General features: G+C 38.8%; 1 protein-coding gene across 3 annotated transcripts in view; it reads right to left on the bottom strand.

The window, feature by feature from the left end:
• Positions 1-2,582: 2,582 nt before the first annotated feature.
• Positions 2,583-21,552, bottom strand: part of aifm3 (AIF family member 3) — a 25,155-nt gene continuing 6,185 nt past the window's right edge. Inside the window, exons 2-21 of one of the 3 annotated variants that reach the window (XM_015027621.1) lie at positions 18,554-18,784; positions 13,646-13,859; positions 12,001-12,110; positions 11,812-11,921; positions 11,680-11,724; positions 10,645-10,741; positions 10,430-10,542; positions 9,380-9,466; positions 9,196-9,287; positions 8,986-9,116; positions 7,290-7,405; positions 6,969-7,040; positions 6,729-6,792; positions 6,574-6,650; positions 6,360-6,477; positions 6,173-6,271; positions 5,166-5,241; positions 4,976-5,080; positions 3,899-3,919; positions 2,583-3,783 (exon numbers count right to left, since the gene is read on the bottom strand). In XM_015027621.1, the coding sequence (XP_014883107.1) occupies positions 3,741-3,783; positions 3,899-3,919; positions 4,976-5,080; positions 5,166-5,241; positions 6,173-6,271; positions 6,360-6,477; positions 6,574-6,650; positions 6,729-6,792; positions 6,969-7,040; positions 7,290-7,405; positions 8,986-9,116; positions 9,196-9,287; positions 9,380-9,466; positions 10,430-10,542; positions 10,645-10,741; positions 11,680-11,724; positions 11,812-11,921; positions 12,001-12,110; positions 13,646-13,859; positions 18,554-18,584 (1,821 nt within the window). In that variant the 5' untranslated portion in view covers positions 18,585-18,784 and the 3' untranslated portion in view covers positions 2,583-3,740. Of the gene's footprint in view, positions 3,920-4,975; positions 5,081-5,165; positions 5,242-6,172; positions 6,272-6,359; positions 6,478-6,573; positions 6,651-6,728; positions 6,793-6,968; positions 7,041-7,289; positions 7,406-8,985; positions 9,117-9,195; positions 9,288-9,379; positions 9,467-10,429; positions 10,543-10,644; positions 10,742-11,679; positions 11,725-11,811; positions 11,922-12,000; positions 12,111-13,645; positions 13,860-18,553; positions 18,785-21,552 lie in introns of all 3 variants that reach the window. The other 2 variants (XM_015027620.1, XM_015027622.1) reach the window with 2 other exon arrangements.

Raw genomic sequence — 21,552 nt, 5'->3', positions numbered from 1 at the left:
TGAAAAAAAATGTCCCCGGTTAACCCCGCGGGTTTAAAAAAAAATTGTAAAAAAAAAAAAACCAAAAAAAAAAAAAAAAAAAAAAAAAAAAAAAAACTGTCCACCATCTTGGAAAGTTTTTGTTTTCTATAGTTTGAAACATACAGTAGCAAGAGCTTAGTGAAGCAGGAAGAGCAGTGCAGTCACTGCACTAATGTGTCGCTCCTAGCTGAGCTGCAGCACTGAACTGATGAGTAACCGTTAGCTCCGCTTAATGCCTTCACTCCAGCGTTTGTGATTCATGAATATTTATTGGCGGCACCAGCTGTGGTGCTTTATACTCGAAGGGGTGCATCTATCCAAACCGTCATGCCTCATTAAATGTCAGCATTTTTGAACTGATTAATTTGTTTCCTGCTGATCAGTAAAATTAGCAGGCCAGTATATTAATTACTGGGACCAGATTACCAGATATTTAAATGTCTCAAAGAGAGAACTGCAAGAATGGAAAAGATTGGCATCTCATTTGTTTTCATTCTTAGGCCAATGTTTCCTTTTTAGATCCGCTGTGAGTCAAATAAGTAATTGCACTCGGTCAATTAGGATCATTTACAGCTGAATGTTTCACGGGAAATGCAAATTGGATTCCTCATCATAGTTTGTCAGTAACTCGGTTCACTAAGTAAAGCACAATATATATATTGATACACACAGACTGCTGGTTTAAGTCTTTATTTTTCTGAGCTGTGATGATTGTCACTTAACAAATAAGATTATTAAATTACTTAAACCAATAAAAAAATATTTTTAACCCAGAAATGTGGGCTTAATGAAAACCATTTAATGCCTGTGAGAAGGTTATTTTCAAAACACACTTTTGTAGTTTAAACATTTTTTTTCATGAAGCTTCTGTGAATTGTAAATACATTAAAATATTGTTTGCCTTGCCATTACCCATAATTACTCATGGCTATTTATTTCAGTTCTGTGAAATGTTTACAAAAATCAAACACTTCCTTGTTTATGTGTCATTTAAGAGGTTAAAACAATACAATTGATTGTGACAAAAGCTTTGGATTGGTGCATCTTTACTCATCTCTGATCCAAAACATTTTAAAAGCTCTTCTTCGGGCTGTTTGCAATATTACTGTGAATGCGTCTAGTTTGTTTTGTGTGTTAGAATCCTCTCAGGTATTCTGTCTTTTTATAAATACATTTATTTTAAAATGATTTCATGTATCATTAGTTAAACTTATGAATTCAGCCATTCTGTGGTATTTTTTTATTTTTAATATTTCTTTAGTCTTGAACTTAACTGATTTTGTTTTTCTCCCCTGAAACAGTTTGTCAATAATTAAAAAATAAATAAATCTAAATCGATCTGTTTTTCTTTGTTTGAAATAAAATATTTTTATGGACTTAAACTTTTCAGTCTCTTGTATATTATTAATCTAGAAAAAAACATTTCATCCCAAACCTGCTCCCAGTTGCTGCCAATGAGTTTAATCAGAACTATTCACTTTATTTTGATTGATGATTTAGTACTTTGTAAAGTAACCATATGTTAAAATCTCATATAACTTTAAAGTAATTGTATGCAGTATTTTGAAGGTTTTGTGTTGCACCCAGTTCTATTCTTTGTGGTTCCGATCCCAGTTTGGTTCAGTTCACTCTTCTGAACTAAGAGGTTTGGACGACACTCCGAATTTCCACATTTTGTCCATTTACAACCACAATCTTCAGTACGTTTTACAAATCTGTTCTTTATGGAAGAGAGTGCATGGAGTCATGTTTGCAGTTGGACACAGGACAAATCCACACCAAAGGTTTTACCTTTTTATTTGCAAAACAATATGAAAATCATGTACAATTATCCATTACTTTACGCATGTTGTTGTTTGTAAGTTGACAAAATGTGGTAAATTATAAGAAACCTGCTGGTAGACGTTGCTTATTTTACTATGACTAATGTTATGATCACAATAAATAATATTACTAATGCTTAAAATAGTAATAGTAAAATAATAATAGTAAAAGTAATAGTAAAATGTTGTAAGTAAACAATGAGCAGAATAAAGAACATTTATTTAGACTGTCCATCTAATGTACCTACTGATCCTTGCAGAGTCGTGGTGCCTTTCTCCAGCAGTCAGTGGGCGACAATACGCCCTGGTCAGGTCCTAATCCAGGACAGAGACACAACGGACCAACAACCACACACACATATATACCTAAGGACAATTTGGAGAGCTCAACCTACATGTTTTTGGACTACGGGAGGACGGTAGAGAACCCACACATCCACAGGGAGGACTCAGACCAGGATTGAAATTCAGGGCCTTCTTGCTGCAAGACAACAGTGCTACCAACTGCATCACTATGCAGCCCTGTTTTAAATGAAACAGAACCAAAAAAAAAATCTAATGAACCTCAAAGCAGGTATGAAACAATTAGTTGATTGGGGCTCTTGATGGACCGCCACAGACGACTCATTTTCTTACCATGCTGGGTTTAAAACTGCAGAAAACAGCCAACACCAATCAAGGATGCACACAGGAAAGAAAGTGTTAAAACTGAAATAAACACAGCAGCAACAGTGGGCCTTTACTGTTGGATCACTTTTTATTTCAAAGTTGTTATAAAACCATCATTCCAGCTTCTCTGTAGGAAGAACAATGCTTTTCAAATTGCCTCGTTGACTTTAAGCGTCAAGGATCAAGTATGCATGGATCCTCATTAGACCAGGATGCTATGAGACATCTGCTCTGCACTTCTCAGCACATTGCAAAGCATCGCTAAAGGAAAACGAGGGGAAGCGGTGAGATCACAGGGGAGAATATTAAAGCAACAGCGACTGTAAGGGAGCAATCAGCCTGGGCCACAAACCTCAGTTCCCTGAGTTAGTAACAAATAAAGTCCCTATGGAGTCTGGAAACGTCAAAAATAAACAGTTTCTAGTTTTCATCTAGATGAGTTATTGCTGTTTATTTTTTGAAAAACGTGAATCTATTGTGCAAGCACAAACTAATAATTAGCTTAATTAGAAACATGATTAAAATTTAATGTATTTACTCTACTAGCGAGGCAACATATACAAAGAAGTACATTATCTCGTTGCAAATTAAATGCATGTGCATATAACTGAGCTCGTTAAAGCTCAAGGTTGGTCTAAAGAGGACTTGTTCTGCTGCTGATTTAAGCTTTTATTTTTACTGCTTCTTTATTAATATTCTCTGGTTTGGGACTCGTCATTTTATTTTTATTACCGCAGTAAGTTCTACCATGCAGATCTAAGGTCTGTGTGAGAGCACAGTCGATCTATTCCCCACTCAAAACTGTGTATTCTCTTTTGTTGTTACAGTGCAATCAGGATTATAACTATGTACAGTCGTATTTATACAAAACAAATGCCCATGCCCTTCTCTGGCTTCTTATAAACAAAAAAGTACAGGTAGATATAACTTGCAGCAGCGCGAAGGCTGAAATATTGCTTTGTTGTGAACAAAAACATCTGCCCACACAGTGATTCAGTGTGTTCAAGCCCTGTGTGGTTCAGTTTGTCACGTTAAAGTGTCTCTCCGGAGCAAAACATGTTATACTGTCGTCGTCAGCAGAGCGAGCCTCCGACAGACGGAGAATCGAGTCCGCTGTGTTTCTGTGAATGAAGTAGGATAGCTGCTCAGGGTCTCAGCACCAAAGTGTCCATGTGAGGGTATCCAGTGGACTTTGGGTCTGTCCTTTAGGGAACTCCAGAGGTGAAGTCAATGAGAGCCTTTGTCAATCAGCCAAGATATGTCTCCAGTCCTGCAACACAGCAATAGTGGTCAAATCCTTGCTGATAAAGAGTTTTATTACATTTTTGAGCTGGTGGATAAGGTGCAGCTGCATATAAAAAGGATTAGCTCGTGTTTTTCCATACTTGCCAAGGAGCGCTAACATCCTTCAGTTTTTGTTTGCACACAAAATTGAAAGACACGAGAGAGATGAAGATCAGTAGAACAACAAAAAGACAAGACAAAATGGACATTTTAACAGCAACGTTTACAAACCAACACTGACATATAAGCCACTGTATTTGACAGAGACAATGTCGTCTGTCACTGTTGAAGACATTCACTTTTTTTTCTTTTCGAAACACAACGGTTTTTGTATCAAGCTTTTAGAAATACAGTAGCATGAGTTGACTCAATACAATGAACATGCAAGAAGTATTAATGTAATGTTGCTATAAACCAGGGGTCTTCAAACCCAGGCCTTCAGACACCTGAGTCTAATAATAAGGTCGGTAGCAAGACTCTGCAAAACTTGACTACTGAGGAGGTAATTCAGCCATTTGACTCAGACATATTGGAGCAGGGACAAGTTACAGGACACCAGTCCCCGGCTATAAACCAGCAGTGGCCTTCAGGGACCAATTTTAACATTGGATGTATGGTTCACCACCCAGGGCGCCATGGCCTGACAGGAATGCCACAAGCAGCCAGCATTTTTTATTTTTATTTTTTATTTTTTGCATGACCAATCTACTCTGTAGGTTGTAAAGATCCTGAAAAGTTACAAAATAATATGTAACAATTTTGTCTCGATGGGTTTTATTGGAGGACTGAGGATGTTTTTGGTTGTGCAAGGAAACTCCAAGGCATCATTCATGCAAAAACTGAATGATGGTCAAACTAAAATGCAGCCACTTGACTGAAATTAAATCTTAACTTTAAATTAATTGAACAAATAAGGCGAGATTCATGATTGTAAGAATGTAAACAATCTTGCTGGATTTTTTGTATTTTATCCATACGATAAACATTTAAAAATGTTAAAAAAAAAGAACCTAAAGCTTCTGCAGCTTTTATTAGCTAATCATGTTTTCATGTTTTACATTTAGAGCGTTCTTTTTTTTCTAAGTCCCAAACTCAAACACCCAGTGAATTTTTTTTCCAAGACTTTAAAAATACAACTTCCAACTGCGATGAGTATAAAATCCCAAATGGAGACTTACTCCACGTCTCGCTTTTTAATCGTCTTTCCGGATCCCAAGACCTCTGCCACCCGAGATACGATGGGGTCATAGTTCATGCTGGCGACAGCAACCACTTCCTCGCTCCTTCAGACGGGAACAGAGCAAACGAACGATTGTAAAACAGTCCAAATATTTTAGTTGGCTTACAGTCTAAAAGTGCAACAGTTACCTTGTATAAAAAGCAACAAATCGTAATTCATCCAGATCTCCTTGTATGATGACATCATCAAATCCATCGCCATAACCTCAAAACACGGAAAAGGACACATAAAATGGTTTGAGTTTTTCATCTTAATAGCTATGATGTGCGTTTCTTTTTCAGGGAGGATGTTCCTAAAGGCACTGTATGTATTTTGGAAAAAAATACTTTCAGGATGACAGATGATTGGACTGTATCAGAATTTAGATGAAACTGGTCTGAAATGGATATGAATTAGCTTGTTTGTTTTGCAAAGTACAGCAGAAATGTTAAAATTTTGATTTAACTCTTTCATGCATGAATTGTGATCCATTGTGTTGGGATTTATTTTCCAATTTTTTATTTTTATTTTCTATATTCTCCAAATCCAAAGTTGTTATTTGAAAAACACATCAGTAGTATTGTTCTTTATGGGTTATCTAATGTCACAATATTTTTTTTTTTTTTTACCTGCAAGAGTCGTGTACAGTAGAAGGAGGGACCGGGTCGGTCGGCATGCTGTTTTGTCTGTCGGCCATATTGGATTTAACAAAGATCATTACTTGCAATTGCAGCTGATGACAAGTAATTGATAGTGTATTTTATGATGCATTAGTGTCCACTTCAGTGGTCTGTGTGCATTTATAACATAAAAACATGGCTTTTAGGCAGCTGTCCACTGTAGTGAACCACTATGCATGAAAGGGTTAATTCACTTTTAATACACCTCCTAATTCAGAAAAAATATTAATGTGGATTAATTATTGTTTTCTTTCATCCAAGTGAAGGATAAGAAATTACATGAAATAACCAAACTGTGAAATGAAAATATCTAAAATCTAAAAAATAGTAAATCACTTTTACACCCAGCTGTTAAGACACCAATGCCTGTCTTTTTAATTTTCCACTTTAAAAAACTTTGAAATCTCATCAGAAGGTATATTTTTCTTCAAAATACTCCGGGTCAGGGAACATCCTCCGCGGCCCCTTGCCCCCACCTGCATAGCGAATGGTCTTCCCAAACATGGCCGACCAGAAGTAAGGCACAGTTTTGAACTCGGAGACTCTGCCCATCATGCTGAGAGCTGCCACCCTGCCTGTCGGCAACAATGAGAGAAATCAAATAAATCTTACACACGTCTTTGACAGCTTTCCAAAGTCTGAACCGAGCTTTGACCCGCTCACCGTGCACATGAGCCATCTGCCAGTGAGGGATGTTCACCTTCTTGTTGTTGCGAGGTGGAAACGGAAACGTGACCACGTCTCCTCCAGCAAACACCCCGTCAACGTTTGTCTGCATCATCTGCAGCAGAGATGAACGTTAGTGGGAAAAAAAAGAAAGAAAAAAAACACAACAAAGGTAGACTTTCTACTCAGACCACAGAGGACTGCAGCACACCTTGTTCACGGTGATGAAGCCCTTTGAGTCCAAGTGGATGCCGCTCTGTTTCAAAAACCCTGTTGCAGGAACACTCCCTGCAGAAGCAGAGTCATGTCAGCAGGCTTAACATGTAGGAGGCTGGCAGGAAAAAAGAGAGAAAGCACATTTACTACCTGCTCCGATGACGCACACGTCCGCCCGCAGGACTTTCCCACTCTTCAGAACAACTTCCTTCAGCTGTGAAACAGGGGGCAAAAATGGTTCATTTTGATGTAAAACAGTAGCTGCTGCACTTGTGTTCACTTAATTATTTCATGTTACATAAATAAATACTTTAAACTTTAAGGTTTCCAGATTCTGCAGAGGAGGAGACTAAGCAGTATGTCCTGCTATTTCTCTCACTTTCTGAATACCTGTCCATGTTGACCAATCATCTCCGACACTTCGTTCAGCATGTAGAACTTCACCCTGTTTGTCTCAAACAGCTGCAGAGACGAAGACACCTCAGAGTTACACCGAAACCACAACAGGGACACGTCACAGCAGCCTCCACTTCTTTTCAGTGATCAATCGCTGCTCCAATTTCTGGCGCGGTATTGACCAGCAGGAGAAACAACTAATGGGATTTGCATTTTAACCAGCAGCGTATTCTCGGGGAGAATACTGATGACGGCGCTGTGGATGTGCTTCATGTTCACAAAGGCTTAAATTCCCAGGACGGAGGGAGCCTTTACCTTCATTATGGCTTTCCCTACTTTCTCCCCGAGAGCTTTTTTGAAGGGGACCGGCTCGATCCCGATGACAGACACTGAGTGGGCCTTATCAGTCAGAGCTGCAGCCACCTCCATACCTGTCAGCACAACAAAACACAAGGTGGGAAATGTTTTCATGCATTTATTTTAATCTGTCTAAGCAAATCCCTCTCCATTTATTAGGCCAGCCCCAACTTTTAAACAGTGAACATTGAAAACTCCTCCCTCTGCACCCTCTGTGGTCTGCAGGTGTATCCTTGCAACAAGCTCTCTGTATTATAGCTTCAAACTCATGTGAGCTATTCTTTTATTTCAGGAAGGTCCTTGAGAATTTAGAGACAAAGACAAAACCTCACAATCAGTGTTTTTTTTTTATATTTCTGCATTTAAAAAAAGCATTTTTTCTACACAGGGCCGTATTTAGTCTTTAATATTGTTTAGTCAGCATGACTGGGAGGACTTATATGTTTCTGCTGCAGCATCTGCGAAAGCACCACACTGCCTCCTGTTGTCCGACTTTTATATATCTTTCTACCTTTGCACATAAACCAATAGTAACGTTGTCATAATTTAAAGCACCAGTCGCTCTCCAGCATAAAGCGGCTGCTTATGAGTCCCATCAAACAGTTTCATTCCCTGGCCACAATAATTACACTGCAAAGTACACATCCTACTGAACCATTTTGTCACCATAAACAAAATGTGGACAAAACCTACAAATAACAACCTTAAGTTGTAATTTTTCAACTTTAAGTTGTTTTATATATAACTCAAAGTAGACCCTACTTGTGATGTAGAAGGAAAAGGTACATGGGTTTCAACATTTTTTAAATTAATAAAAACATGAAAAGTGAATTTGCATTTGTGTTTGGCCCCCAGGAAGTAAATACTTTGATTAACCAGACTCAGCTCTACTGTGGATATATGATGAATTTGCCAGCTTTGAAACTGTTGCAGATTCTAATTAGTAAAATTGCCGAAGCTCAGACAGAGTGGATGGATGGTGTTTGTGAAAATCATTTTTCAAGTCTGCCTTTGGATTCAAGCCTGGACTTTTGACTGCACATTAATATATTTTGATCTCCTCAGCATACCAGATTTTACAGATGAGTTTGCAGTCGACTTAGTGACCACAAGGTGCCCAAACCAAGCTAAAATCATCACCTCTCCACAGCTGATTCATACTAAGGTAGGAACAGAAAAATAAGAATAAGATACTGTGCCGAATGTGTAAGGGCAAATTTACAAACAAATAAAAACAAATAAAGAGTTATTATAAACAGCATGCTTAGATGAAAAGAAAGACAGTAAATCTTCAGGATCTACACTTTTGTGCACACAAAACAGCAATAGTCTATTAGTAATAATAATAATAATAAATATATTTTTAAAAGGAGCAATGTCAGTTTTTTTATCTTGGCTTTTTAAAAATCTAATTAAGTAATGACACCAACTGGAAGTGTCCAATGAAGTGACTTACTTATTAATTTTTATCTTTTTAAACACATTTAAATTTTCTTACCAGGCTGTTTTTAGCCTATTGTTGAGCATTGGGCATATTGCAGAGTCATAAGGATAAAAAACAATGCTGAGCCATTTTGAATATTAAACGCACATTTTTTTATTTGATTTTACTTTAATTGAGAACGAAATAATTAAATATGAGTTTTTGTCTCACCAACAAAAGACGTTCCCACAATCACGGCGTTCTTGTTGTTGGCAAGCCTCGCTATGCTGTTAGCATCCTCAGGCGTCCGGAGATGGAAAACATTCTTGACGTCTTTCCCCTTGTAGCTCATTGGTTTTGGTCTTTAAAACAATTAAATCAAATTAGGCATTAAGAGTTTCGGCTACTTAGTCATCAGACAGAATTAGTTATTTTTCTTACTTGCTTCCTGAAGCAATAAAGAGTTTCCTGTACTCCATCCTCAAGCCGTCTTCAAAAGTTACAGATCGAGTCTTAACATCTACTGCTACAACCTAAAACGATTGTTGGAGACTTTTTGCTTAAACAAACTTAAAAAAAAAAAAAATGGTTTCATTTATTAGATAAATTGTCCAAAGTCCCTCACCTCTTTTTCTGTGAGCAGCTCAATGTCGTGGTCCTGTAGGAAGTCCATGGAGCGTAACCTCAGCTGCTCTGCTGTGCTTTCTAAAGACTGAAGACAACAAAGTTACCAACACAGAGCAAAAACCGTGAACCGCATTTCTATTTCACCCTGCTGAAAACTGTTTAAAGATCATTTTAAACTTAATATTATGACGGTATTCTGAGCCATCATCAGTATAATTTGTGGACGTAATAAAAAAGCTAATAATGTTCTTTTCTTTAGTCTATACCAAGCCTTGCATCATTTGAACTTCTTCACATTTTCTTACGTTTTACAACCACAAACTACACCAAAATAAGGTGTGGAATAATTATGAAATGGACTGAAATTTGTTTACATTTACAGATCTGACAAAATGTTCTGTGCATTACTATTTAGACTATGGAGTCAAATGTTTATAGAACCACAGTTTTCTGAAATTTTACCCCAACTTTTCACATCTAGAAACCAAAATTGTTGCTCATTCTTTGTAAAACAGCTCAATCACAGTAAGATTGGATGGAAATGAGCAATTTTCAAGTCTTGCCACAGATTCTCAGTTTAATTTAGTCTTGACTGGCTCATCTATTCTAACATATGCGGGTACTTTAATCTAAACAATCGTTTTGTAGCTTTGATTGATGGTTTGGCACCATCTTCCTGCTGGACTGTAAACCTTTGCCTTATTCTCAAGCTCTTTTGCAGCTGCAGACAGATTTTTATCCATCATTATCCTGTTTTGCTCCATTGATCTTCCCATTAACTCATCTTCCACTTCAAAGCTAAGCTCTACTTTGTGTTGATCCATCAAATAAATTCCTAATAAATGACATTCAAGATTGTGGTGGTTGCTTTCCTGAGGCTCTGTAGAACTGTCCCAACTCTCAACTTTCTTAAGCTTGGCTGCTGCACAATAAGTAGCTGTTCCCTAAAGAGCCACTGACCAAAGCAGCAACTCTGCAGTCTCTTATGTAAGCTTCCCGACATAATGAGCTGCGTCTCAGTGTATATAGCTGGAGTCTGTGTACAAACCTTACTCAGTTTAGGCCTGTCATACGGAGGATGTCTGTCCATGGTGCACATGACGATGCGATCTGTGAAGCCTTCTTGCCTCAGTGTCTCTGCACACACCAGGCTCGCTGGACCTGCCGACAAATTCACAAATTTCAACACTATTGTCTTTTAAGAAGAAGATATGGAAACAGTTTTTTTTTCATATTAAAAACAAGTTGGTGGTCTACACCAACCTGAGCCGACGATGAGAACATGGCTGAAGCCGGTGTTGGAGTTGATGACGGCAGAACATCGGGACATGGGTTTCGATCTCTTTTGTGACTGAAGAGCCTGAAACGGTATTAAAGATGAATGAATTCATTAGCAGCTTTGTTCAACTTCTGCCTGCAGAACTTTTTCACATTTTGACAAATTATAAAACAAAGTACAGAGCTTTGAAAACTTCAAAAGAGTGGCGCTTCGCCTATCATCTGAACATGGTACAGCAACAAACCAACCAAGACATGGACATCCAACTAAACTGACAGGTGAAGTCCGGGGAGCACTAACGTCTTAGGTGCAGTAATAAAGCCTAGGAGCTGCAGAGATCCACCAATCAAGTGGACAAATCTGTCAACAAGATATAAGTTTTGCAGTCCATAAATGACCTTCATGGAAATGTGAAGCTATTGCTGAAAGAAAGCCAGGAGCTCGTCAGAGTTGATGGAAGGATAGCGCTAAAAACAGAGCAGGAACAAAACCTGTTAGAGGCTGCAACAGACCGTCAGCAGATATTCAACCACCTTAAACTACCAGCTAGATCTAATACCGATAGTTTAATAGTTCAGATTAAAGCATGTTCATGTGTGAGGATGGTCAAAGTTTAGCCGACAATATAAACTGTAAAGCCCGTTGCTTGAATTTTGTTCTCCATCTAATTTGAGTCAAAGCAATTTTCCAAAACGGACAAAGCAATTACCTGAGACTGCAGATGTCCACCAGTGGTAAAGACATGCCCTAATTGCACTGATTCTACGAAGTGACAACTTAGAGGAGATGAATACAAATCCATGCCACACTTTTAAGATTTTTATCCATGCAAAATCTCTGGAAATCATCAATACTTCTCCAATTTCAGAATTTTGCTCAGTTTGCTAATAATCCATGACAAGAAACTCCAATAAAATCCACTGAAGTCTGTGGTTGTAATGTGACAAAATGTGAAAAAGTTTTAGATAAATTATTCCCATTCTTTTTTTTGTTGTTGTTTTTGTTTGCTTGTTTATTACCTGCTTGTTTGCACGAATGATCACCTTGTCCTTCTCAACTCTGACCTGGAGCAAACAGACATCAAGCGACGTGTTCACTTTTTTGATTAGGCAGACAAAGTGTTAGGAGGGACCAGCAGCAGGGAAGGTCACCTGGAAGGTAGGCAGACTGTCCAGACCTGGGAAGTCCTCTATGTCTCCTGTTGCTGTGCTGAAACAGGCGCCGTGCCAGGGACAGCGCACATGTCCTTTGGATAGGACACCTACAAGGAGAGATGGTAAGTCAAAGGTGTTCAAGTGATGGAAAATAATAGTCGCAATGATAATCAACACAATTCTGACCTTTGACCAGCGGTGCTCCGTAGTGCGGACACTTGTGGGCCATGGCGGAAAACTCCCCGTGTTGTTTGATGAGCAAAGCTCTGCCACATCCCAGATCCACCTCTCGCATTCTGTCCCAGGCGAAAAAACAGAGCAGGCTCTAATTCAACAATCAGCCAAGCAAAAACAGAGCAGGTTCTAATTCAACAATCAGCCAAACGACAAATTCAAGGGGGAAACTAAATTATGCATAATGTGAAAACAGCAACAACGCCTTGCAAAATCATTTGTTGTTTCACAGTATCTGAGACTGCATTTAGTTTTCTGGTTCTTATATTGCTAGCATAAAAAAGTCTGTATTTTCTGTACACTTTTATATATTCATTATTCATCACTGTTTTCTTTGCTGCCATTGACTCCCTGCTTCAGGGCTTAAACTTAGACACAGCAAACTCATTAAATAATGCTCAATGATTCTGGATGGCAACACAAGCCTAATATAGAAGTAGACTCATCCATCTGTGTAAAGTTAGCATATCAACCAGCTGAAACTAGAACAACCTGTCGGACGTTTGCTGTAGATGTCCAGCCTGAGCTCAATCAAAGCCTTGGTAGAATCACCATAACAGCTTTGTTTAAGGCTTTTTTCACAATTGGTCGCATTACAACAACAAGCTTCAATATATTTTATTGCCATATCCTCACACTGATGTGATATCCCTAAATAAAAGAGGAAATAAAAGCCTTCATGAATCCCTTAATCATTAAATAGCTTCCACCTGTGTTGCTGTTCTGTGGAGGTTTGTACTAGTGGACAAACGGCACCATGAAGATCAAGGAAGAAAGAGAGCAGACGGGTCAGGGGAAAAGTAGTGGTGAAGTTTAGATCAGAGTTAGGTAGTAAGAAAATATCCACTGCCTGAAAAGAGCCAGGAGTCCCTTGGTAACCTTGGATGAGCTGCAGAGATCCAGAACATTTCTCACAAGAAGCCATTGTTGAAAGAAAAGCTCAGTTTCCGTTTTGCAACGTTCTGATCAGAAGAGTCCAACTTGAAACTTCTGACCAACATGCAGCACACTATGTGCGGAGGAAAACTAATGTAGATCACTCTGAGCACACCGTGCAAATGGCAGCATAACACTGTGCTTGACTTACAGATACAAGGACTTTCTGTAAGAAAACATGCGTTCGAAGCTGTAAACACTTGATTTTGAGGTGTGGCTCAGTCTGACATACAGCCTGAGCCACAATGGCAGGGTTTAGCTCAACGTGTCCTAGTCAAAGTGCAGTCTGAGTGATCTTAAGCTGCCTTACAATAAAGAATGAGCAAAACATCCAGTGAGTAGATGTGCAAAGCTGGTAGAGATGTTCTTTAAAAGACTTGTAACCTGATTTGAAGCAAAAGGTTGAATAACATGACATGTTACACATTCTTCTGATTTATATTCATCAAAACAAAACTCCACACCATGCATGTCTTTCCTTCCTCTTAAAAAGTAAAGAATACCTTGCTTTACTGTATCACATATATTTTAATAAAAGACGATGTCTAACATAACAAAACCTTTAAGGTGCAGGGGATGCAGGAGCGAAAGGAAGCAGAATGATCTGCTTCTTGTAAGAAAAAAATAAAATAAAGTAAATATATGATTCCTTTTTCCTTACTGTCCATTTTCCAGGTCTTTAACGTGACACACGGAGGCCTCCACATATTCCCGGGAGTTGTGGTTGAGCGGCAGCAGCATGGAGTCTTCGTCAGAGCTGTGAGCCAGGGCCCCATTCGGTCTGCAGTCGGCGAAGGGGCTCGCTTTGCCATTAGGGGACAGGCCGTCCACTTCTTTTTCTTTTTCCAGGAGAGAGAGCTCCACTTTGACTTCAACTGCACAACACAGACATGTGGTTCTTAGAAACCCGCTGAATAAATGCGTACAGAGCGGTCACTGCTATGCCACAGTTAATATCAGTGACCAAGTGATTTCAGATAGAAATAGACTGAAACTATTAACAAATAAACATCTTAATGTTGCCTGATTGTTAGTGTTAGCTTTCCTTAAAGCTCTACACTCTTAATATAGTTTTCTTTTTCCCTTTTTTCTTTTACTTTCACACCAGTGCATTGTGAGAGTGTTTTTCCTTTAGAAAAAGAGAGTTGTCTATGGATCATAGACATCTCCACAACTTGGACAAATGAAAGCAGTATTCAGGAAAGAAATTGATTTTTAAGAATATAATTTTTCTTTCTATTTTTGGGCTCCCTTCACTGTTTTTTCTATCATTAATTTTGCCACTCATGCTCTGAATAATAAACAAAATCATAACTCATTGCGCTTTGAAAAAGTGCTGCCCCCCCTCACCTTTTTTTTTTGTTTTTGCTTTTTAGTCACACGTTTCAGATCAACAAGCAAATAACAAACGTAACTTGAGTGTTTATTGCATTTGATGAGTTGTGCTGGCCTAACCTCACCCATTTGAAATTTAACTGTGATAAATCACGAGCCACAACCAGGCCTGATTACTACCAGCCTGCAGAATCAAGAAACTTAAACACAACCTGTCTGAAAAAATTTGTCACAAATTAACACATCGTGCCCTGATCTAAAGTCGCTTTTACAAAATCTTTTTGTCATAAACCTGTGAAGATGGTTCAGAGCTCCTGCTGGCCTGGAAACCATCATTTCTTGCACAACTTTGAGTTATAATTCAAAAACTGTAATTTCACCTCTTGTGGAAACTGCGGTGCTAAACGGGTTCCTGAAAAGTAAAACAACACATTTAAATTACAAAAAAAAAGAAGCATCTTTCAGTTTCTGCTTTCGTGAAGACCTGACAAACATTTTTGTCATGTATGGATTCGGGTTCTTTAGGACGATGCGCCGCCGTCGGCTCCGTGATGTGGAGAAGGCGCTGTGTAACTCCAGCTTCACTGCAGCAGGCTTTATCTGTTCGGCTGGAAAAATTTGCTGATCATTCCGGTTCTTACACAGTAATCTGCCTGGAATTTTCTCCTGCTGAGCAAGTCTTAATTAAAATCAATGGAAAATCGTAATAGTGAGTGCAATTGCACAAGTGGAGGAAGAAGGAGGGACTGCTGTGTGCCTGTGAGGAGAATCTCCAGACGCTGCTGTAAGGCAGCGACTCTTAACACTCAACTTCTGAATAGTGTATGTGATTGTGGAAATGTTTTCAAAGTGCTTTGAATGCAGCTGTCATTTACTTGCTATGTGTTGTGTAAAGAAGTGAAACAAACATGAAAAAAAAACAGAGGATGTTTATTTGCTGCTGTGTGACTTCACTGCATCAGTAAGTTTTCAGCATATTTTCATGCAAATGAGTTGGTACAGAGCCACATCTTTAAAGCCCTGCGTTCCTCACGCAGCTCATGTTAGAACCGTTTACCCTCCAATAAAGGCGTTTAAACAGCAGCACTTGCTGCATATCTGAAACTTTCCCACCTCAACAGTGAGCAGCTTACATGAAGACATCATAGGTGGAGATGATGGTGGTTGCACAACAAACAACTTCAATGAGCTTAGATGCCAAAAGTGAACAAGTTCTCTGAACAGCCTGTCCGACAACCAATGCATATGACCAGACCAAAGTCTATGAGTATCTTCTTACTGATCCTGACTATAGCTGCTGCTGCTGCTGCTGCTACTTTCTCTGTGACTGCCATCATTGTGATCGATTAACTCTCAAAATACTCAAACAACTCCAGAGATATTCTAGGAAGGGGAAATGTGGATTTACAGAACTTAGAGAACACCTCAGGGCGTTTTCCTAAAATGCTGCAGATTCCGACATGATCAATTCAAGCAGCTGTAAATTGGTGTAAGATCTGAAGGAAGGCCTAAACTGATGGAAGAAAACGACTCAGGTGGCGCCAACGTGCTAGCCTAGCATGTACTACAAGATGCTGAAAAAACACTGTCCATACTGAAGCCAGTTTAACATCAACATCGACTCACGTGGCCAGAGATACGCCTGCAGAAATCGCATTTGAGTAAAACGGCACCTTTAGTTTCTTCAGCCTTTCCTCAACTACAGGGCGAATGTGGGGTTTTCTAACAGCACAATGATCCCAAGCACTCATTGAAGTAGTTTTGTAATGAAATAAACTGAAAAACAAAGCTCTGAATTGGGCCTAGCCCTATTTAAATTAAAACATTGTGTTTAAAAGCAGCATATATCCCAGGAGACTGACCAGTTTAAATGACCTTAGTCTACCAAGAACAGGGGTGAGACATCCAGTCAGAATTATGACCTTACTGATAACGACATCATTTTATAATATCTGCCCTGTGATAACTGATGCTGTGTGGATTAATAAATGTAGACGTGTGCATCCAACACATGGAAAATGAGTAGTTCAGATAAATCTTTAAAACACCAACATTGAAAGTAAATTTGTGGAATGAGTGCATATAGACATATATAGATATAGATATAGGTCAGGGCTTGTGAGATGTTCGACTTTAGGGGCCTTTACAGTTCAAAATTTCCCTCGTGCATCACAGACATTTGTATTGAATTTATTATTACGTTTGTTTACTTTTGGCTCAGGATTTCCTCGTGGTGGGAAGTGCCTGGAAAACCTGCAGAGTGGGTGGGAGTGGGGGGTAATTCAGAGGACATCTTGACCTCAAATGACCCCCTTCATCGCAAAGGAGCAACAGCTGGGTGCTCCTCTCAGAGGACAGAGCTCCACACCTGACCCGGATGTCCTTTCAGTAATTATCTATGACCATAGCTGAGGGTCGGGACACAGAAATCATGAGGTCGTCCTTTTTGGCTAAACTCTGGCGCCATCAGTGCTTCTCTCCCGCTCCATCCAAGACACTTCAGCTCCTTTGTACACTCAGCCCCAATACAGACGACTTACTCTGGCTAATCCAATCATAAAGATTGAAGTCCTTAAAACACAGTTAATATTTTTAAACAGTTACTGACTCAAATAAAGTAGAAAAATGAATAACTGTAGTAAAATTAGAAGTATAAACCACTGTGTTTTTGCTTTCTACACTCGCTTGTTTTTAAATGCTTGAAGTTCACTTTGGTCTTGGCCTCTTTTAGCTAGCTGCTAGCTCATGACTTCTGGATCAACTAGCCTGGATTTATACAAAAAAAACTGGAAAGATATATGTTGCTGGTAAGCTATTAACCGTTGAAATTATTAACATAAATTCAGAAATCTTGAGTCTTTAATTTACAGTGAAAGATCCCTACTGTGTTCCCCTCCTCCTTCTCTCCACCGTATGATGCATATCAAACAGGGACATGACAACATGTTCTGTTCAGGGTATATTTGAGTCTCAGCATGTAATCCTCTTTTGATGAAGATGCTTTTAACTTCCTCCCACACAAAACATTGTACTGCGAACAGAGGAGGCTGAGATCATGTGCACAGCAGAATTTGGAGGCGGCCAGAAAATTATTCAAACTGAACAGTTTAATTTATTCTGCATCTAGTTTGTGTTTCCTGCAACCTCTGAAAACAAGAAAAAATAAATGTCTTTGTGATAATAATATTCCACTGATCCAACGACAAGATTTCTCTTGATGGACAAAATGACCTAATGGCAGACAACCGCAGTTAGATCACAGCGTCTTATGCTGCATCTGCTTTTATTCGTAATTGTAGCTCACGTTTTGGCATTATCTAACCTCTTTAAACACACTGGTAGAGCAGTTTACAAACCCAGAGATGAACTGTCTAATCAGCAGGTGATTGGAATCAGAAAATTTTCAGGTTGATCAGGCCAAAACTCAAAACATCCAATCTTTTCCTAATCAGTGGGAGCCTCCGTTGCTACAGGCTCCCTGGTCCTTCTGGCAACAAGGTTTGGTGTAGATGCTGCTAATGTTCTGCAAACACTCTGTTATTTTTTTTTTTTTAGTATCAATAAGTAATAGCAAAGAAAGAAAGAGGAGTCAGGAAAATCAGAGTTAATCATAATCGTTAATTGACAAGAGAGGCCTCATTTTTTTGGAAGACATTTCCTTTGGTCGCACTGATATGTTTGGCTGTTCTGATTAGTTTTATTTTTGAACTCTCAACCTGAACACACATTTCCCAACTGTGAAGTACAGAGGTGGCAGCATCTTGTGTCGGTGTTTTGCCGCAGGAGGGACTGGTGCACATCACAAAAATCTTGAGGAAAGAACATTATGTGGAACAATTGAAGCAACTTCTTGAGACATCAGCCAGCAAATTAGGACTCGAGGACAAATGGACAATGATACAAAACATACACCCAAATATGCTACAAATTAGCTTAAGGATAACAAAGTTGATGTTTTCAAGCGTCAGTCACAAAAGCCCTGATCTCAGTCCCATAGAAAATTAGGTTTAAGATCTGAAAAATGCACACAAGGCAGCATTGTGCCAGTTCGTTCAGGAGGAAAGGGACAAAATTATTTGAGAATTGAGAAGATTTAAGGGCAACCAAAATGTTTTCACCCAGATCACAGAGTTTAAAAGCTAATTAAACCCTATTTCAGGTGAGCATAAGCAAACTTCTGAACCTGGACTCTAAATCTCCTTTAAGACATGAGCTTGGAAAGCATCTTTCTTACCTGGCTTGGGTTTGGAGAAGCATCCTCCCATGGTGGGCCCAGGAAAGATGGACACCAAGAAAAAGGGGAGGATGAGAGGGGGGGAGGAAGGGTTTGGGGGGAGGAAGGAGAGGTGTGGTCAGATCGTCGGACCTGGCTGTGCAGCAAAGAGAGGAAAGTGATGCAGAACGGGTGGCATGAAACCCTGCAAGTCGAAGACAGCCATTGCACACACCAGCTCTTTTATGTAATCTGTGAAAAAAGGGAGAAAAAAAAAGGCATGAAAATGATACGGCTACCAGCTTTACAAGGATCAAACCAAACGTTTTAAAATAAAACAAGTTACTTAATCTAAGCAGGGGAAAAAAATCCCTTCAATTTAACAATCAGCATTTATGACATAAATTTTCAACTGTCGTTCCGTATTTCTTAATTCTACAAGGACAGCTGTGCATAATTATTATTCTGCTCCAAGCACTGTGTGTGTGTGTGTGTGTGTGTGTGTGTGTGTGTGTGTGTGTGTGTGTGTGTGTGTGTGTGTGCGTGTGTGCGTGTGTGTGTGTGTAAAATGTAAATGCTTGTCAAAAGGAAGTAACTTTGTTAATTAGGAACATTTTCACACACGTTGCTACCTTTGTTCATGCATTTTGCATGGGAACTTGTTAAATATTAACCCCACTCCAGCACCTATAAACTTTCCTGTCAGACACTGTTTTCAAGGGAACCAGAGGCCCCCTGAGTTTCAAAGCTCCCCCTTGTCTTGTTTCGTTGTCAGACGCCACATTTCTGCCAACTCTGCTGCTTCACCTATGCTGTGGTACGTTACACATGTGGCGCTCGGTGCCATGGATCTGAACACACACATTGACAGACGCGTCACTCAGTTTGCTGCAATCCATCAACCAATTATTCTTTACAAGCACAGAGACTGCTTGATATTCTGAGCACATCTAAATGTGCTTAAACTTGTAAAAAAAAAAAAAGAGGTTCTGTGTTGAATGGAGAGGAGAGACAGAAAAGTTTCTGAAAACTCATGAAAAATTGATCTAATAACCTGCGATTCTGAAACTACAAAGAGGTTATTTAAACATTTGCAGTGGCTGAAGGTCAGTTTTGACCAGAAAACCATTCAGGTGTCTAAAGAGGAAATCCATTTTTCAGCATTCACACATATATTCAAATGAGCTAAAGAATGGCCAATCCTGGATCTGGAACATAATGCAGGATAACATCTGTGTGGACAAGATATGACAAACTGGAGGGAAATAGACAACTTATGCAAGATGGAGAGAGCAATTATTGCAAAGTCATTGTCTGGGAGCCTGACCGATTCCTACAAAGAAGACTCAAGATCAAAATTGACTTATGAGATAAAGTTTAAGAGTGTTTAAACTGAAGCAACCAGATTATTTCAGCTGCCTGTTTTTTAGTTGAACGTAAACTTCCAAAGTTAATTGATTGTGTTCTCTCTTCTCTTTTTTTTCACGACAAGATGCCATTTTGTAGCAAAGAAATGAGTCCTGCAGACATGACATAAGAATAACACAACTTGAATTTTTCTGTCCTATGACATAAAATAATATTTGGTCATGTTCTAATGAAAACCTGGAAAAGAAACCTAGAAAGCCCCGACATTTGTAAAATTTTAAATTGCAACTTAAATGATTTGACTTCAAGTTATTAGTGCCTCATCCTTTATGTTGTATTAAAGTGTAATAAGCCTGAAGGAACACTGTTGAGGCTGACTTTCCTATCAAGTCCATGGTGTTAAATATGCAGACTACATTCAACTGCCTTGCAGAAAGACTGAGAAAACAACCAGTGATATACCAAGTGGTAAAGTTGATTTCTAGTAATAAATATGACTAGTCATATTTAGTGTCCTGCAGATGGAGTAAAGCTTCTTTTTCAGCATTCCTGCATAAACTCCTCCACGTATCTGAACTTTCCTCCAGCGAGACCATCACCCACGTCGCAGATTTCACTTGCTCAAAGCCCTTCCCCAAGTGAGACGCTGCATGGAAAAACTTGCCTCTCGCATGTTGCGCTTTAATTATTTGTCACAACTGAAATTTTGATGAACAGCACTGGAAAGCCGAGAGCTATTTCACACTGGACTTCCAACAAAACGGCAAAAAAAATATTTTGTCCAAAAAAAAAAACCCAAAGTAGGTTAAGCAGATTTGGTCTCCACAACATATGACGCAGATCCCGCTCCATCGCTGTTGGGCCTGTCCCCGAGCAGTGCTAGTAATCCTGCTAGCAAACAAGCTGTCAGTTTCACTACGACTGTACTACCTGTTACTGGAATTGTATTGCAGGGGAGAATTAGCGGAACGCAGCTCCCGCTCGGAAGTGTGGAGGCGCCGCTTGTTAACGAACGCTGAGCAGCTGAAAGGTCTACCAAAGGTCACATCCATCAGTCAGAGTTGGCCTTCGCATAGGGATTTGCAATCAGCGATGGTATCACACTACGAAGAAGAATGTCACAAAATCTCAAACTGATTGCAAGGGTAAATGTCATCGAGGGTTGATTTTAAACTTCACATGTAATAAAATGTGACATTTCATTTTTCACCCTGATGTTACGCTACAATCAAAGTAATCACTATATCTTTTATATATATATATATATATATATATATATATATATATATATATATATATATATATATATATATATATATATATATATACTGCTCAAAAAAAAAGGGAACATTTCACTTTAATTTTGTGTGTGGCTCCAAATCCAGGCCTCCATTGGTTAATAAATTTGATTTCCATTGATGATTTTTGTGTGATTTTGTTGTCAGCACATTCAACAGAACAAAGATTTCAATGAGAATATTTCATTCATTCAGATCTAGGATGTGTTATTTGAGTGTTCCCTTTATTTTTTTGAGCAGTGTATATATATAGCAGTGTATATATATATATATATATATATATATATATATATATATATATATATATATATATATATATATATATATATATATATATATATATATATATATCTT

Source organism: Poecilia latipinna, unplaced genomic scaffold (genome assembly GCF_001443285.1).
Source record: "Poecilia latipinna isolate Pla-1442-1.1 unplaced genomic scaffold, P_latipinna-1.0 Scaffold104, whole genome shotgun sequence".
Taxonomy (NCBI): Eukaryota; Metazoa; Chordata; class Actinopteri; order Cyprinodontiformes; family Poeciliidae; genus Poecilia; species Poecilia latipinna.
This window is presented reverse-complemented; position numbering and strand designations above follow the sequence as displayed.